We start from the raw sequence: 18,267 nt of genomic DNA on the forward strand, positions 1-18,267 counted from the left end.
CAGAGCCAGGCTTCTGGTCCTCAAATCGGCAAGGATTTTTTTAAATTTTATTGATTTTTTTTACAGAGAGGGAGAGGGAGAGGGATAGAGAGTTAGAAACATGGATCAGCTGCCTCCTGCACACCTCCTACTGGGGATGTGCCCGCAACCAAGGTACATGCCCTTGACCGGAATCGAACCCGGGACCCTTCAGTCCGCAGGCCGACGCTCTATCCACTGAGCCAAACCGGTCAGGGCTCGGCAAGGATTCTATACGAGATGAAGGAGACCTGCGGCAGGCAAACTGAGAGCTGAATGGGCCCTGGGACCGCCTGGACCCGCCGGCAGGTGTGCGGCCGCGAGGCGGCGCTGCGGGGCCGGCGTGCGAGGCCGTCTGTGCAGCACCCGCGGCGGAGGACCCGCCGTTCTGCCGAGGCAGCTCCGTGGCGCCCGGTCCCGGCTGGCGGGACAGACACTGGCTGAATGAGGGCCGGCGTCCGTCCCAGCCGACCCGGCATCCCCTCTGCAGAAGCCACGCCCTCGAGGGCACAGCCCCGAGGGCCGCCCGCGGCCCCGACCTCCAGCTCTGAGCCCCGGCGTTTGCTCGGTGGCCCCGCGGGGGTCGGATGAGCTGGTGCCGCGTGTGCAGCGCTCGGCCGTGCCCGCCAGGGGCTGCCTCTCCCCGGGAGCCCGCGCTGGCCCTCGGAGCGGCCGGGATGCCGGCGGGTGTGCGCCAAGGGCGGTGGAAGGGGCTGCGCCCAGCCTCCGCGCACCAGCTGGCCCGGCCCGGGGCGGAGTCTCGGGGCTGAGCGGCCGCGCTGTCGCCCGGAGGCGCCAAGAGGCCGGCGGCGCTGCTGCGCGGCTATGGCGAGCGCGGCCCGCGGGGCGGGCGGGCGGCTGGGGCTCGGGCTCGGGCTCCGGCTCTGGCTCCCGCTGGCGGCGCTGCTGGGGACGCCGGCGCTGCAGGTGAGAAGGGGCCGACGCCGCCTCCGGGTCAGGTCCGTGGGCGCGGGGGGCGCGGGGGCCGGTGCGGCGGGGCAGCAGGGCGCCTCGCCCTTCTCGGCCCGGTGACCCCAGTGGGTCCCTGAGAGTGAAATCCTCTCCGTTCGGGGGCGTTGCCGGGTGGAAGGGCGCGGGGGGACCCAACACCCCGCCTCCCGCAGCTCCGGTGCGGACTGCAGGGCCTCCCCCAACCCCTGGGGCCCCCGGTGCCTGGGGAAATGGTCAGCGTCAGGTCTCCTAAGAAACGCGCCCACGTGCCCGGTGTTGCAGCCAAATACGGGGTCACAAAGTGCCTCCCTGGCCCCGAAGGCCGGGCTGAGAACCGGGGAGCCAGGTGTGGCCTGGGGTGGGGGGGCTCACAGAAATGCCTCGAAGGCAGAAGGCCCAGCCCAGATCCCGTGGCGGAGAGGGGGGCGGGCGTCGCCAGGGCTGAGCTGTCCGGCCTGGAGCCCCCTCGACAGGTCACGGATCCCAGTCAGAGGGCACCCCGTGCGCAGCGCTGGCTGAGTCCACCCCATGGTTGCCAAGTGGGAATGCGAGCCCAGTGCGCTGAGATCTGATGTTTCCAGAAAAATAAGAAAAACCAGAGATCCGGATTTTAAGTAAAATCTTTCCAATATATTCATTGGCAGTTAATTTAAAAACTAATTTCAAATGCGATTACGATCAAACAGAAGTCCTCTGTGAGCCAGGGGCCTGCAGTCTCCACGTCGGTGGGCAGACCAGAGGGCTGGCAGCTTCCTGATTCCCCACCAAACCCAGGGGCCTGGAGCGGACGTGGCTCTGCAGGGGTGGCCCGGCCACCGCCACCCGGATGTTAGGGTTGCTGCCGGAGCTCGGCCTCACCCTGTTTGTTCAAGGAGGGGCGAGAGCAGTGAGCTGGCCCAGCAGGGGCCAGGTGGAAGGGCAGCTCCAGCCCCCCCCCCTCCTCCAGCACCCTAGTCTCCATTTGGGTGGGGGGGTGTGCAGCCTGGCACCCAAAGCCTGAGCTGCCTGGGGAGGCAGAAGGAAGGGGCCGTCCTCAGAGAGGCAGTGTGGCCGAGAAAGAGATCAGTGCTGGGATCTCCGAGATGGTGGTTCAAGTGCCAGTCCTGCCATTAGCTGCCTGCGTGGCTCATTGCCTTGCCTTCCTGAGCCTCTCCCTCATCTGCACGAAGGTGAGAATAGCAACCTGGTCTCCCAGGGCCTACAGACCAGCGGCAGTGCCTTTTGATGTAAAGGCCTTCAGTCTTCTTTGGGAAACCAGAAGGAACTGGGTGGGCAGAGGGGAGGCACTTTGGACACAGTGGGAGCTGGGAGGTCTGGGCTGTGGCTCCGGCTCCAGCTTCACTGTAATGAGTCCCTCTCTAGGGTCAAGGAGATCAATGGGTGGAGCCAACAGCTTCCCCAGTCGTCCTTCCTTCTCTCTCTGTCTTCAGGGGACCAGGGAGTCACAGCCAGCCTTGCCTGGGGCAAGAGCATGGGATGGTCCCAGGCCTCTCAGAGGAGGTGGCTTTGTTTCCCACTGCAGGTCCAGACCCTCAGGCCGGAGAGCCTCCTGCTCGTGTCCACCCTGGATGGAAGTCTCCACGCACTAAGCAAGCAGACTGGGGACTTGAAGTGGACACTGAGGGATGGTGAGCAAGGGGCGGTCACTCCTTCCTCCTTGGACCCCGGGTTAGAGTGGTGTCACTGTGGCACAGAGGGTGAGAACATGGGGTCTAGAACCCCACGAGCCAGTGTCTGCCGGCAGCTTCGCCACTTAGCAGCTGTGTGGCCTTGGGGCAGTCACTCTGCCTCTCTGAACATCAAGGTCCTCACTGTAGAATGAAGCCAAGGGTAATGGCCCTCCCTCGCAGAGCTCCCGGGGAGATTACAGTAGCCGTAGGGCACGTGCTTGGGTTGGGGCCTGGCACTCGGTAAGCGCCCAGCGAGTAGGAGCTGTGATTGTTGGTGGGAGTCCGAGGGGGCAACTCACGCTCCCCGTGCCTCCCCTCAGATCCCATCATCCAAGGACCAACGTACGTCACAGAGTAAGTGAACCTGCGGCCTTTTAAGGAGGGGCACCTGGGATATGGGGGAGCCCTGGTGTCTGGAGGGGGTGTGGATGGGGTGGGGGTGCATGATAGACATAAGGGAGCACTGGGCCCAGCGCTCTGTGGTGCATCCTGCAAGGGTGGCTCCTACTCGCTACGAAGTTGGAGGGAAAGGGCGCCTTTGTGAAACCAGGACACGTGCCTCCAACCCCCCCACCCCATTCCTCTCTGCTCACAGAACGGCCTTTCTCTCGGACCCCTCTGATGGCAGCCTGTACACCTTGGGGACCCAGAAACAACAGGGATTGATGGTGTGTGTCCTTCCGTGCTTGGAGGTGGGAGGCCCCGGCCTTCTGTTAGGCAGAGCACTGAGGGGGCAGGGGAACAGTCTGGCCAGAATCTGAGTGTTCTGCAGAGGATGCCAGGGCTCGGCACGTAATGGGGAGGCTGTACAGCCTCATCCCGCACACGCTCACCTCTCACTTCTCAGCCTCATCGTGCACACACCACCTCTCACTCCTCCAGCCTCATCCCGCACACGCTCACCTCTCACTTCTCAGCCTCATCCCGCACACGCTCACCTCTCACTCCTCCAGCCTCATCGCGCACACGCTCACCTCTCACTCCTCCAGCCTCATCCCGCACACGCTCACCTCTCACTCCTCCAGCCTCATCCCGCACACGCTCACCTCTCACTCCTCCAGCCTCATCGCGCACACGCTCACCTCTCACTTCTCAGCCTCATCCCGCACACGCTCACCTCTCACTCCTCCAGCCTCATCCCGCACACGCTCACCTCTCACTCCTCCAGCCTCGGCCCGCACACGCTCACCTCTCACTCCTCCAGCCTCATCCCGCACACGCTCACCTCTCACTCCTCCAGCCTCATCGCGCACACGCTCACCTCTCACTTCTCAGCCTCATCCCTCACACGCTCACCTCTCACTTCTCAGCCTCATCCCGCACACGCTCACCTCTCACTCCTCCAGCCTCATCCCGCACACGCTCACCTCTCACTTCTCAGCCTCATCCCTCACACGCTCACCTCTCACTCCTCCAGCCTCATCCCGCACACGCTCACCTCTCACTCCTCCAGCCTCATCCCGCACACGCTCACCTCTCACTTCTCAGCCTCATCCCTCACACGCTCACCTCTCACTCCTCCAGCCTCATCCCGCACACGCTCACCTCTCACTCCTCCAGCCTCATCGCGCACACGCTCACCTCTCACTTCTCAGCCTCATCCCTCACACGCTCACCTCTCACTCCTCCAGCCTCATCCCGCACACGCTCACCTCTCACTTCTCAGCCTCATCCCTCACACGCTCACCTCTCACTCCTCCAGCCTCATCCCGCACACGCTCACCTCTCACTCCTCCAGCCTCATCGCGCACACGCTCACCTCTCACTTCTCAGCCTCATCCCTCACACGCTCACCTCTCACTCCTCCAGCCTCATCCCGCACACGCTCACCTCTCACTTCTCAGCCTCATCCCTCACACGCTCACCTCTCACTCCTCCAGCCTCATCCCGCACACGCTCACCTCTCACTCCTCAGCCTCATCCCGCACACGCTCACCTCTCACTCCTCCAGCCTCATCGCGCACACGCTCACCTCTCACTCCTCCAGCCTCATCGCGCACACGCTCACCTCTCACTTCTCAGCCTCATCGCGCACACGCTCACCTCTCACTCCTCCAGCCTCATCCCGCACACGCTCACCTCTCACTCCTCCAGCATCATCCCGCACACGCCCGCCTCTCACTCCTCCAGCCTTGTCCCACACACGCCCGCCTCTCACTCCTCCAGCCTCATCCACCACACGCCCGCCTCTCACTCCTCCAGCCTCATCCACCACACGCTCACCTCTCACTCCTTCAGCCTTGGCCCGCACACGCCCGCCTCTCACTCCTCCAGCCTCATCCACCACACGCTCACCTCTCACTCCTTCAGCCTTGGCCCGCACACGCCCGCCTCTCACTCCTCCAGCCTCATCCACCACACGCCTGCCTCTCACTCCTCCAGCCTCATCCACCACAGGCTCACTTCTCCAAATTCATCCACCACACGCTCACCTCTCACTTCTCCAAATTCATCCACCACACGTTCACTTCTCACTTCTCCAGCCTCATCTCACAGTGCCCTCTCTCTTGTCTTTCTCGCTTACTAGGGGAGTTGGTGTCTGCACATTGTACCATCCTGGAGACTCAAGTGGCTTGAGGGGCTACCGTAGCCTGACATCATGTGGCTTGAATGAATGAATGAATGAATGAGTGAGTGAGTGAATGAATGAATGAGTGAATGAATGAATGAACTTCCCGCATCCACAATAGGTGCCCTCAGTTCCTTTCAGGAACATGGGCCTTACCCGTCCAGGTGGTGAGGGCCTCTTGTCGGTGGCCCTCTATCCCCAGGAGCCCCAATTCTCTTCCCTCAGGACTGTGTCCCTGGGATACGTCTGGCAACAGCTCTGTACATGCAGTTTTGAGCTCTTTCTGTGTGTGTAGCTTTTCATTTTGATATAATTTCAAATATAGGAAAAATGCAAGAATAGTACAAAGAAATTCTTTATTCCCTTCACCCAGATTCATTGATTTTTAACATCACATTTGCTTTATTGTTCTCTCTCGGTAGATGATAGATTAATAGATAAAATGCTGAGAATATTACTTTTTTTTTCATATAAAATGTCTTTTTCCGAACCTTTCAAGAGCGAGTTGCAGGCACTATGCCCTTTACTTCTAAAGCGTCGTTGTGTATTTCTGAGAACAAGGCCTCTTTCCCACGCAGCCTGCGTGTAGATGACTGAAGCCAGGAAGGTTAGCCATGGCGCATAGCATTGCCTATTCGCAGCGCATGTTGACTCTGTGAAGTGTCTCAGTGGTGTCCCTCGCTGTTTCCTGGCCCAGGGTCCCCGGCCCATGTGGTTGTCGCGTCTCTCGGTGTCCTGAAATCTACAACCGTTCCCCGGCTTCTCAAAGGCATAGCCCAGCTACTTAGCCTCTCCGGAAAATGGAGACAATAACAACTACCTCATGGATAGGTTGGGTGAGTTTTTCTGCTCTTACTCCTCCCTGGAATGTTTCCCTCTCCTCAGAAACTGCCGTTCACCATCCCCGAGCTGGTCCACGCTTCCCCATGCCGCAGCTCCGATGGCGTCTTCTACACGGGTAAGCGCCTCTCCAGCCCCAGCCTGTGGGGCCAGGCCCAGCGCAGGGACGGGACCTAGGTCCTGACGGGCCAGCTGGGCCCAGGAGGAACAGGCTGCACACCCTCTCCCGGGCCATCTTGAGGGCTGGCACGCTTTCCACCTCCACAGGCCGAAAGCAGGATGCCTGGTTTGTGGTGGACCCGGAGTCAGGGGAGACACAGATGACACTGACCACAGAAGGCACCTCTACGCCCCGCCTCTACATCGGCCGCACGCGTGAGTCAGGCCCCAGCTGCTCCCCCAGCCCCGGGCAGCCCCCTCCTTTGCTCTGTCCAGGCCTGGCAATTGCTATGCAAGTTGAGTTGGGCCAGTCTGTCAATTTGTCAGTCAACAAATATTTCATTGAACAAAGAACTGGAGATAGAGCAGTAACCACGATAGACCAGGATGTTCCTCCCACGCCCCCGCCTCCACCCCAGGCTGGGTGCTCAGAAGCCCCACCCCCACAAGATGAGACCTGCCGAGGTGGGCATGGGAGGAGCATCAGGTGGGCATGCCTGGTAACCTTGCTTCGGGGCATCCTCAGAGTACACGGTCACCATGCAGGACCCCCAGGCCCCCGGCCAGCGCTGGAACACCACCTACCGCCGCTACTCAGCGCCCCCCCTGGACGGCTCCCCTGGGAAATGTGAGTGCCGCCTTTCTCTGGAGCAGTGTCCCCAACTCAGGGATCCCTGAGTGGCATCCGTGACCAAGCTCACCACATTTTTACCCATTTGACAACTTCAGGGACCCCACATACAGAATGACCCCCTCAACATGCAGCAGGACCCTCCTGTACCTGAGCAGCCCTGACATCGTCACTCCTCCATGCTCCCCGTGAGCCACACCAGGTCTCCCTACATCCTGGGTGACTCCAAGCAACCCACACATCCTGAGCAGTCCCCAAGCGCCCTGAGTGACCCCCAGTGTTGAGTGACCCCTGAAAGGCGACCCTGAGTGACCTTTCCCCGATAACCCTGACCACCTCCTTGATATTATGACTGTCCTACCAGACTTCCTGATTTACCTCACCGGTGCCCCTTGGCATCCCCTGGTTCCCTGACTCCATCACTTCACATGAGAGATGATAACAATGACACATCGCAAGTGGCACCCCCAGGGCCCTGGCTGACCTCCTTCACACTCTAAGTGATACCCAGGTCACCCTGATACTCATCCCAGGTGGTCATCACATAGAGCATGAGTGACTGATGCTCCACATCCTAAGTGATCCCTGCCAAGCAACATGAGTCACCTTCAGAAGACCTTGACTGACCCCTACATCCTACACAGCTCCCAGTTGACCCCAAGGATCAAAGTGCCCCCAGTGAACTGACTGACCTTCCATGTCCTGCAGCCCTCCAGGTGATCTCATCTGAGCTCCACACCTGAGTGACCCTCCTGATGGCCCAGCCCCAGAGCAGCTCCCCACCCCAGGATGCTCTGAGGTACCTCCTGTCAGAGCTCCCTGGTCACACCTCCATCTTTCTTGGCAGACATGAGCCACCTGGCATCCTGTGGGATGGGCCTGCTGCTAACTGTGGACCCAGGAAGCGGGGCAGTGCTGTGGACACAAGACTTGGGCGTGCCTGTGATGGGCATCTACACCTGGCACCAGGACAGCCTGCACCAGCTACCCCATCTCACCCTGGCGCGGGACACCCTGCACTTCCTAGCCCTCCGCTGGGGCCACATCCGCCTGCCTGCCTCCCGCCCCCAGAACATAGCCACCCCCTTCTCGGTCTTGGGCATCCAGCTGCTGTAGGTGCTCCTGCCTGGGGCCTGGGGAGGACCCCCTGGAAGGACTGTAGCCCAGGCCCAATGGGCAGGCGTGATGTCTGGCCATGACACACCAGTACAGTTGAACTAGGGGTCACAATATTTCAAGCTGGCTATTGACCAGCCAGTTTGGCTATTAATAAATAACTAGTGCCCTCACCACCCCTTGTGTGTTCCAGGACCCCCCAAGAGAGCTCCCACTGTTCAGCAAGTGACAGGGTCACATCTGGCCAAGGAGGGGCCTCAGGTCTCCACTCCAGTGCCACAGCGGGCATCTGTTCTGCTTGGCAGGTGCTGCACCTTATTGGCTGTTTGAGGCTAACTGTCACCCTGCCTCAAAGCACTCAGAGCCTTAGAGTCCCCATTTTAGGGAGCCAAGAGACAGGCTGGGAAAATCAAGGATTATCCTCTCATTCAGTTTGTTCTGCAGATATTAATTGAGCACTTACTGTGTACCAGTCACTTGTTAGGCTCTGGGAGGGTAGTAATGCTGTCAGTGTTCCTCCCTACAGAAATCTTAGAGTCTAGTAGAGGAGACAGGTGTGTAAAGAGGCAATTGTGGGATGCCAAAGGGTGGGATAAGAGAATACGTTTGCCTTGGGCATGCACGGAAAGAGCACCTACATTGAGACGGGGGCAGGAGGGAGTGGTGGGACACGTCCTGGAGGAAAGGGCATCTAAATAGAACCTAAAGGATAAATAGGAAAAGGCGGGGGGGCGGCTTCGAAACAACAAACATTTATTTTTTAAGATTCTGTGAGTCAGCTGGCTGGTTTTCGAGTCTGGGAGGGTTTAGTTCATGTGTGCGGTCAGCTGGTGGCTTGGCTGAGTGGATGCCCGGGGATGGTCTCACTACCCCCTCTCATAGTTGATGGACTATTGCCTAGAGGGTGTCAGATAAGGTCTCTCTGACCTCATCAGGCTAGCCTGGGCTTCCTCCATGGTGGTCTTGGGGTTCCAAAGAGCAACACGAGAGGACAAGCCCCATTAGACAAGCACTTCTGAAGCCTCTACTTGTACCACATTTGCGATAGTCTCATTGTCCAAAGCAAGTCACATGGCTAAGACCAGAACTGATGTGGGAGGGGACAATACAAGAACATGGTGCAACGGAAACAGCCACAACCACTACTCATCCCTCTCCTGCTCTCCCCCACTAGGATGACGCTGTATATAGGGAAGGATGACGCTGGCTTCTATGTTTCCAAAGCACTGGTTCACACAGGGGTGGCCTTGGTGGTGAGAAGGGGTCTCCGAGGGGCTGGAAAGAGGGGATGGAGCAGGAGAGCCCCCTCACTCATGACTCTCCATCTTCTGCCATAGCCTCGTGGACTGACCCTGGCCTCCATGGATGGCCCCACCACAGATGAGGTGACACTTCAAGTCTCAGGAGAGCGAGAGGGCTCACCTAGTACGGCTGTCAGATACCCCTCCGGCAGTGTGGCCCTCCCTAGCCAGTGGCTGCTCATTGGTGAGATTCCCTAGCTCAAATTTGGAATAGATGACGAATAAGGATGTGATCCTGGCTTCTGATCTGGAAGACAGAGGTCACCTTCAGCCCCTGGACTTTCCCCTGCCCTTTAGGACACCACGAGCCACCCCCAGTCCTGCACACCACGATGCTGAGAGTCCATCCCACCCCAGGGAGTAGAACTGCTGAAACTAGACCTTCTAGGAGCATGCAGGCCCCAGCCCTCTTATTGGAGGTCAGTGCTAAAAGGGCAGAGGGCAGCCTGGCTGGTTTGACTCAGTGGATAGAGCGTTAGCCCACGGACTGAAGGGTCCCAGGTTCAATTCCAGTCAAGGGCACGTAACTCGGTTGCAGGTTTGATCCCAGACCCCAGTCAGGGCATGTGCCGGAGGCAACCAATCAAGGTGTCTCTCTCACATCTATGTTTTTCTCTCTCTGTCTGTCCCCCTCCCTTCCACTCTTCCTAAAAATAAATGGAAAAATACCCTCGGGTGAGGATTAACCTAAAAAAATAAATACATGAAAGGGCAGAGGGATGGAGGGAGACTGGCAGGTGAGTGGGCAGCTATAGGACATTTTTCTCGGCCTTCTATGATTAACATTTGGAGCGCTCTGTCCCCCAGCAGGCGGGCTACTCACCCACTGCCCCTTAAAGTAAACCCAGCCCTGTACTGGTGATGAAGGGTGAAGGGTTCCCCCGTGAGAGCAGGTGCTGAGCGAAAGCCCGTGTGTTCCCAGCTCCTGAGTCTGAGTAGGGAGGAACTTTGGGACCTGGAGCTGCACCCTGAAGAGAACACCCCAGACTTGTATCTAGGACTGGGACCCCAAGACCTCACACAATTTCCCAAAAGGAAAACTATTTTTGCTCTTATATGTGTCAAAAAGATATTGGTCATCTAAACTGTGAAACATGGGTCACAGTTTTCTTTACTCTTCTTCAGTGTAAAAGTTACAAAATGGTTATCTAGTGAGAAAATTAAAACAGAAAAACTATAAAAACATTCTCTCCTAGGAGAGAATTGGACAAGAATCACTAGTAGTTCAAGGTTAGAAGGAACAGCCATGCCCGGCCAGCGTGGCTCAGTGGTTGAGTGGCGACCTATGAACAAGATCAAGGTTCGATTCCTGGTCGGGGCACATGTCTGGGTTGGGGACTTGATTTCCAGTGTGGGGCCTGCAGGAGGCAGCCAATTAATGATTCTCTCTCATCATTGATGTTTCTATCTCTCTCTCTCTCTCTCCCTCTCCCTTCCTCTATGAAATCACTTTATTTTTATTTTTTATTGGTTTCAAAGAGGAAGGGAGAGGGAGAGAGAAAGAGAAACATCAATGATGAGAATCATTGATCGGCTGCCTCTTGCACTCCCCCCACTGGGGATCAAGCCCACAACTCGGGCATGTGCCCTGACTGGGATCAAACCAGCGAACTCTTGGTTCATAGGTGGACGCTCAACCACTGAGCCACGCCAGCCGGGCTATGAAATCAATTTTTTAAAAAAATTTTAAAAGAAGGAACAGCCATGATCTGGAACAATAATTCTCAAATCTGGTTGCTCATTAGAATCACTGAATGCCCACTCCAGCCCCATGAATTAAGAATCTCTGGGGAGAAAAAGAATCTCTGGAGATGGATACCTACATTTTTTGTGTTTCCTCAAAAAGTATTTTTTAGTGACACCCCGGGAGATGCTGGTCACCAGCTGGGTTTGGAAGCCCAGCCTCCTGGGGCACCCTGATGCTTCAGCACCACGGAGAGCGCCCTCTCCGCACCATGCGGGCTCTCATCGCTGCCTCTTCAGCACCACGGAGAGCGCTCTGTCCCCCAGCAGGCGGGCTACTCGCCCACTGACCCTTAAAGTAAACCCAGCCCTGTACTGGTGACGAAGGGTGAAGGGTTCCCCCGTGAGAGCAGGTGCTGAGCGAAAGCCCGTGTGTTCCCAGCTCCTGAGTCTGAGTAGGGAGGAACTTTGGGACCTGGAGCTGCACCCTGAAGAGAACACCCCAGACTTGTATCTAGGACTGGGACCCCAAGACCTGCTGGTGGCCAGCCTTACTGCAGTCCTCCTGGGAGGGTGGATTCTCTTCTTAATGAAGCAGGTAAGCCTGTCACCCAACCTCAGGTCTGCCATAGGGTAGCCGAGGGAGCCGTCTGCCCTCCTTTCCAAGACACTCAGCAGCTCCGATTCTGCTCCCTGCCTTCCTCCCAGTGGCACCCAAGCCCCTGTGCTGTCTATGTTCATGGTCCGGTGCAGGGCGTCTCGGGCACAGCTACTGGGCCCCCCACGGACAGGGCCTAACCAGGGCTGAGCCCTCCTAGGCCTGTGTTTCAGCAGCAGCAGCTGGCGGAGAAGCAGCAGCAGGCCCTCCTGGCACCTGCGGGCCCCCCTCCCACCTCACCGGGTGCTCTGCCCCAGCTCCCAGGGACCACCCCACAGGACCAGAAGAGGCTGCAAAGCCCCTCTGAGCAAACCCAGCCACTTGAAGACCCTGAAGGTGAGCTTAAGTGACAGGAAAGGGCAGGTCAAGGACAGAGAAAAGAAAGTCGGCTTGTTAGAAGCCACTAGTGGAGTAGCTGAGCCTGAATGAGTTAAGGAGATATGTTGAATAGTGCCTGCTACGTAGTTGAGCACTCTACAAAGGTCTGCCGTTCTTTTTTGTTATCGTCGAAGATTCTGGGTCAGACAGAACTGGGTGTGGAGCCAACACCATCTGTCACATGGAAATGATAACACCTAGTTACATCACCTCATTGGAAGAGATCACCACCATCATTATTACATCACACAGAGGTGCCCTGGCCGGGTGGCTCAGTTGGTTAGAGTGTTGTCCCTTGCACCGAAAGGTTGCGGGTCCAATTCCCAGTCAGGGGACATACTAGATTCTGGTTTCAATCCCCAGCGGGGTTTGTACAGGAGGTAGCTGATATCTCTCTCTCTCTCTCTCTCTCTCTCTCTCTCTCTCTCTCTCTCTCTCTCTCTCTCCCCTGTATCTCTCCTTCTTTCAAATCAATAAAAACATATCCTCAGCCCTGGCCAGGTGGTTCAGTTGGTTGGAGCATCGTCCTGTGCACCAAAAGATTGTCCGTTCAATTCCCAGTCAGGGCACATGCCGGGGTTGTGGCTCAATCTCCGGTTAAGGGCCATGCAGGAGGCAGCCAATCGATGTTTCTCTTTCTCTCTCTCTCTCTCTCTCTCTCCCCCCCCTCCCTTCCTCTCTCTCTAAAAATCAATAAAAAAACTATTCTTTAAAAAAACCATTTTTTAATTGATTTTTTACAGAGAGGAAGGGAGAGGGATAGAGAGTCAGAAACATCGATGAAAGAGAAACATTGATCAGCTGCCTCCTGCACACCCCCCACTGGGGATGTGACCGCAACCAAGGTACATGCCCTTGACCGGAATCGAACCTCAAGGAATCAAACCTGGGACCCTTCAGTCCGCAGGCCGACACCCTATCCACTGAGCCAAACCAGTTAGGGCAAACATTTTGTTTTTTAAAATATATTTTTATTGATTTCATAGAGGAAGGGAGAGGGAAAGATAGAAACATCAATGATGAGAAAGAATCATTGATTGGCCCCCTGCTAGGGATTGATCCCACAATCTGGGCATGTGCCCTTGACTGGAATCGAACCCAGAACCCTTCAGTCCACAGGCCAATGCTCTATCCACTGAGCCAAACCAGCTAGGGCTAAAAAAACATTTCAATTATACAGAAGTGATGGTATTAATATGTGTGCTAAAACAATGTCATGTTTGGTAACAGTGACAGTAAATTACCTAGATACCATTTGATACCATTTCTGCTCTTTAGAGCTTTTTATTTTCTAAACATTCTTTTTTTCTCTATTTACTCCTATGAACAATCCCTTCAAGCCTCCTCTGGCACACGGGCTGCCCCTTGGGCCTCCCCCATGCTTTCATTGATCTAGTTCAGGCTGCTTCTTCTTTGGCTCTGGGCTGGGCTGTTCTTCGGTCCTTTGCATAAACTGCTACTGGCACCTCCTGGTCACGGATCAAACCACAGCCTTGGAGCCTATACTCAGGCTGAAGTCCACCCACCACGCGGCTAAATGCTCGGTGCTGCTCCCAACTTATACCTACATGTTCAGCTTCCTCTGCGGAGAGGGAACAGCTACCCTTCCTCAGGGGCCACCTCTTTTAGGAGGTCCCCCCGCTGAGCCCTGAGCTGCAGCTCCTGTCACCTTACAGGCTCTGGGTAGGTTCACCGCACCCCGACACACTCATCTCCTCGGCCCTTCGGACCTGAGCAGAGTCTTTCCCCAGACACCCCAGGTGGTTCCCATCAAATGGCCCTGTCGTCCCTCCGTACTGTCCTCCAGTTGCTCTCACCACCACCGCCCACTAGGCCCCGTCACTGACAGGATGTTCACCCCTCCCAGGCGTCCTCTCAAGTCCTTACACATCAGTATTACCAGGCATCCTCGGAGGCGGAGAGGAGAGGATGCGGAACCCCAGCCCTGGCTCAGCCAGGACACCTTGTTCTATAAAACACCTAATTTTTTTACCCACTATAAAAATAATCCAAGTGATCGCAGTAATTCAGGACAAGCATCTAAGAACATAAACACCCAGAGGGAGCCTGTTATGACTCAGTGGAAACAGTCTGTATGTGATACTGATTCTCCTCTAATATATATGTTTAGAAAACAATGATTCTGTCACTTCTCTTGCTTAAAGTGCCTAGAAACTCTTTACTTTGGCATTCTCATGACTGCTAGGCAGAGCCTAGAGCGACGGCAGCTGCCAGGCAGTGTGACACATGGGGGGCTGGGTGAGCACAGAGGGGGCACGCCGCAGGTGTGGGGAAGAGTGAGTGCCCTCAAAGAGATGGTTAAGCTCTGGCCCCAGGATAAGATGGAATTCCCCGAGAGAGCCGGGGTGGTGGGGCGGAGAGTCCAGGTGGCACCCACAGCACCAGCAGAGGTTCAGAGCGGAAGGGAAGCAGGTGCGCAGGCTGGAAGCTGAAGGAGGGCTGCACACTCAGGCCCACGTGTAGGCCAGCCGGCCAAGGAGCAGAGCCGCCGCATGGAAGGGAACAGGGAGAGCTGCGGACCGTGCACATTGCAGAGCAGGTGCTGGTCTGCACTGCTTTGCAGATGAGAAAACCAAGGGCACACAGTGAGGTGACTTGTCCAAGCACACTCACAGTGCGTGCAGCACCAGGCACTGGGCCTGCGCAGTCTGGCACCAGGCTGGGCGTGGAAGGGGGAACAAAGGGGAAGGCAGAGCAGGGCTGGGGTGGGCAGTGGTGGCTCCCTGAGACCCCGCCCTCCTCTCCCCTAGCTGAGCAGCTCACTGTGGTGGGGAAGATCTCCTTTAACCCCAAGGATGTGCTGGGCCGCGGGGCAGGCGGGACTTTCGTTTTCCGGTGAGTGGCAGCCAGGAGCCAGGCTGGAGACGTGGCTCTCACAGCCCTTCCCACATCGTCCCTTGGAGAGCTGTCCTACCCTTTGCCCTCTCTGAACCTCCATTCCCCCACCTACCAGGGGACAGTTTGAGGGGCGGGCAGTGGCTGTCAAGCGACTCCTTCGTGAATGCTTTGGCCTGGTGCAGCGGGAGGTCCAGCTCCTGCAAGAGTCAGACCGGCACCCCAACGTGCTGCGCTACTTCTGTACAGAGCGGGGACCCCAGTTCTACTACATCGCCCTGGAGCTCTGCCCTGCCTCCTTGCAGGAGGTGAGGCTGGAGTGCAGGGCGGTGTGGGTGAGGGCCGGAGGGGCCTGGGCTGCAGTGACCTTGCCCTTGCTGCTCCTTAGTACGTGGATAACCCAGAGCTGGACTGCTGGGGCCTGGAGCCGGAGACAGCGCTGCAGCACCTCATGTCTGGCCTGGCCCACCTGCATTCTCTACACATAGGTACCCACCCACCCCTCGATCCCCATCTCCCACCCTGCCTTCCCCACCTGCGCTCAGCTGCCTCCCGCTCTCACAGTGCACCGGGACCTGAAGCCAACCAACGTGCTCATCACGGGGCCCGAGGGCCAGGGCCGAGGCAGGGTGGTCCTCTCCGACTTCGGCCTGTGCAAGAAGCTGGCAGCCGGCCGCCGTAGCTTCAGCCTGCGCTCAGGTGTCCCCGGCACAGAGGGCTGGATGGCACCTGAGCTCCTGCAGCTCCCGCCCCCCGACAGCCCGGTGAGTCCTCCATCACCTGGCCCAGGGCCTCCTGCCCAGGCTGCACATCACACTGTGTGAGCTGGAACTTGCTCCTTCATTGTAAAGTGGGCTCATTCATCCTTTCCTACCTAGAGCAGTGATTCTCAACCAGGGACTATTCCACCACCCAGGGGGCCCTGGGTAATGTCTGGAGATATTTTTGGTGACCACACGTGGTGGGTAGGGGGGTGTTACTGGCATCTGGTGGGTAAAGACCAAGGATGCTGCTAAATATCCTTTGACCACGCCCCATAAAAGTTATCAGGCCCAGAGTGTCAATAGTGCCGAGGTTAAGAACCCTGAGCTGAAATGGCTTTACCTCTCCACTGTGCTGCAGAATCACCGGGCAACTTAAAAAAGTCAGCTGCCAGGCCCCATATCCAGTGACCCCAGCCTGATCCGCTGGGGCAAGGCCAGGGTCTTCACATGCAGCAGCGTAGAGAAGCGCTGGGTGGAGGGCTGGGAACATCAGATGAGCGAATAGTCGAAGCAGTGTCTGACCCTACAGACATGTGAGTTTGGGGCCCCAGGTTTGTGTGTGTGGAAGCAACAGTCATGGGCATAGATGACAGCGGCACAAAAGGACAGTCGCTGGGCAAAGCTGCTCCCACGCCTGACGTCTAGAGAAAGCTAGAAGGGGCCACCTGCAGCCCAAGGACAAAGGCACGGCTAGGAGCCTGTCAGGTCCTTTCGCTTTTTAATTAGTGGCCAACGCTTTCACTTTCGGGAAGTTGCACATAAACCTCTGGAGCTCTGGAGCCTCTTGGGAAGTGAAAGCTGTGCCGCCCGAGTGCCCTGGGTGCAACCGGCAGAGCTTAGTGCCAGGCGGCTGTGGACAGGCCCCCCCATCTGTCCTCACCGCTGCCTCCTGCCACACGCCTGGCGGCTTCCCTTCCTGATGCTCCCTGCTACATGTGCGGGAATGGCGTCCAGAAACCCAAGCTAGAAGCTCAGTAGGGGCAAAGATTGGGGTGAAGACCATGGGCCTTCAATGGTGCAGAGGGGAGGGACCTAGGGATAAGGGGCTGCCTCTCAGAGGCATCCCTGAGTTCTCTGAGCCAGACACCCCTGGGAGAGGTAGCCCCGCAGACTCCGGGCGGACTTCCTCCTTACGCCCCTTCCTCCGGCCAGACCAGCGCGGTGGACATCTTCTCTGCAGGCTGCGTGTTCTACTACGTGCTTTCCAACGGCAGCCACCCCTTTGGAGAGAGTCTTTATCGCCAGGCAAACATCCTTGCAGGCGCTCCCTGTCTGGCTCACCTGGAGGAAGAGGCCCATGGTGAGAGGGACCTGACCCAGCAAAGAAGGGAGGAAGCAGGGCATGAGGCTGGGGGCCTAAAGCCACCCCTTCCCCCGCAGACAAGGTGGCTGCCCGGAGCCTGGTGGCGGGCATGCTGAGCCCCCGGCCGCAGGCGCGCCCCTCTGCTCAGCAGGTGCTGGCCCACCCCTTCTTCTGGAGCAGAGCCAAGCAGCTCCAGTTCTTCCAGGTCAGGGGGAACGGAACTGGGTAGCAAGTCCCAAGTGTGGGTCCTGAGCAACAAGAAAGGGGAGGCCAGATTGGCTAAGAGAAAAGGGACTTGTCTACCTGTACTGGGCAGCCCGGCTCCTTGCCTAAACCAAGACGGAGCAGACTCCTAACCGTTGCCATCTTGGCGCTCCAGTCCACTCGTCACCGCCCCCAACTCCTCCCACCCCCTACCCCGCAAGCCGCCCCTTGTGAGAGCGAGCACACCTGCTCCTTTCAGCCGCAGTGGCCACTCGTGGTGAACCTGTGTCCAGGTAGCCCATTCCATCAGCAAGACCCTGAGCAAAGCACCCTGCCCCCGAGCCGGCTTGCTCTGTGAGATGGAGAACAGCACCCACCCCTGGGCTGCTAACGACCTGGTGGGACAACAGGAGGCGGGCTCCTGGCCTTGAGGCCTCGGAAGCTGGTCACAGGCTCAGGAGCTCTATGGGGCCGTAGGACGTCAGTGACTGGCTGGAGAAAGAGTCCGAACAGGGGCCCCTGGTGATGGCGCTGGAGGCAGGAGGCTCCGCCGTGGTCCGGGGCAACTGGCACAAGCACATCACAGTGCCGCTGCAGACAGGTAGAGGCCGGGCACGAGGGGGCTGGAAGGGGAGCCCAATGGGACCGCTCAGCCCACAACTTCCCCGCCCACAGATCTGCGAAGGTTCCGGTCCTATAAGGGGACCTCGGTGCGAGACCTGCTCCGCGCCATGAGGAACAAGGTGCGTCTGGGCTCGGGCGGGCCTGGCTCTTGGGAAGGCTTGGTCTCCGCTTCCGCTGAGCCAGGGCCCTGCTCTAACCCTGCAGAAGCACCACTACAGGGAGCTCCCGGGTGAGGTCCGGCAGGCGCTGGGCCAGGTCCCCGACAGCTTTGTCCAGTACTTCACAGACCGCTTCCCGCGGCTGCTGCTCCACACGCACCAGGCCATGAGGAGCTGCGCCTCCGAGAGCCTCTTCTTGCCCTACTACCCGCCGGCCCCAGGGACCAGGGAGCCATGCGCAGCAGCTGCTGGGAGCGGAGGCCGGCCGGCTGAGGAGCCAGGCCTGGGCTGAGGCTGGCCTCACATGGGAAAATTCCTGCAGAGGCTTGGAAGCCTGGGGATAGATGTTGGAGCAAAGATGTGCCGCGCGCCCAGGTGCCAGAC

General features: G+C 57.9%; 1 protein-coding gene across 1 annotated transcript; it reads left to right on the top strand.

Annotated features, from left to right (window-relative positions):
* Positions 1–510: 510 nt before the first annotated feature.
* Positions 511–18,259, top strand: ERN2 (endoplasmic reticulum to nucleus signaling 2). The gene is made up of 22 exons (XM_036307718.1): positions 511–945; positions 2,492–2,597; positions 2,960–2,993; positions 3,235–3,307; positions 6,094–6,166; positions 6,316–6,423; positions 6,734–6,835; positions 7,686–7,950; positions 9,129–9,207; positions 9,292–9,439; positions 9,553–9,674; positions 11,381–11,536; positions 11,770–11,932; positions 14,746–14,830; positions 14,949–15,138; positions 15,219–15,318; positions 15,395–15,594; positions 16,747–16,894; positions 16,975–17,102; positions 17,579–17,702; positions 17,777–17,844; positions 17,930–18,259. Exons 1-22 carry the CDS (start codon positions 844–846, stop codon positions 18,173–18,175), a joined length of 2,820 nt encoding a protein of 939 aa, XP_036163611.1. The 5' UTR covers positions 511–843; the 3' UTR covers positions 18,176–18,259.
* The last annotated feature ends 8 nt before the right edge of the window (positions 18,260–18,267 follow it).

This window comes from Myotis myotis, unplaced genomic scaffold (genome assembly GCF_014108235.1).
Source record: "Myotis myotis isolate mMyoMyo1 unplaced genomic scaffold, mMyoMyo1.p scaffold_m19_p_5, whole genome shotgun sequence".
In the NCBI taxonomy this organism is placed as follows: domain Eukaryota; kingdom Metazoa; phylum Chordata; class Mammalia; order Chiroptera; family Vespertilionidae; genus Myotis; species Myotis myotis.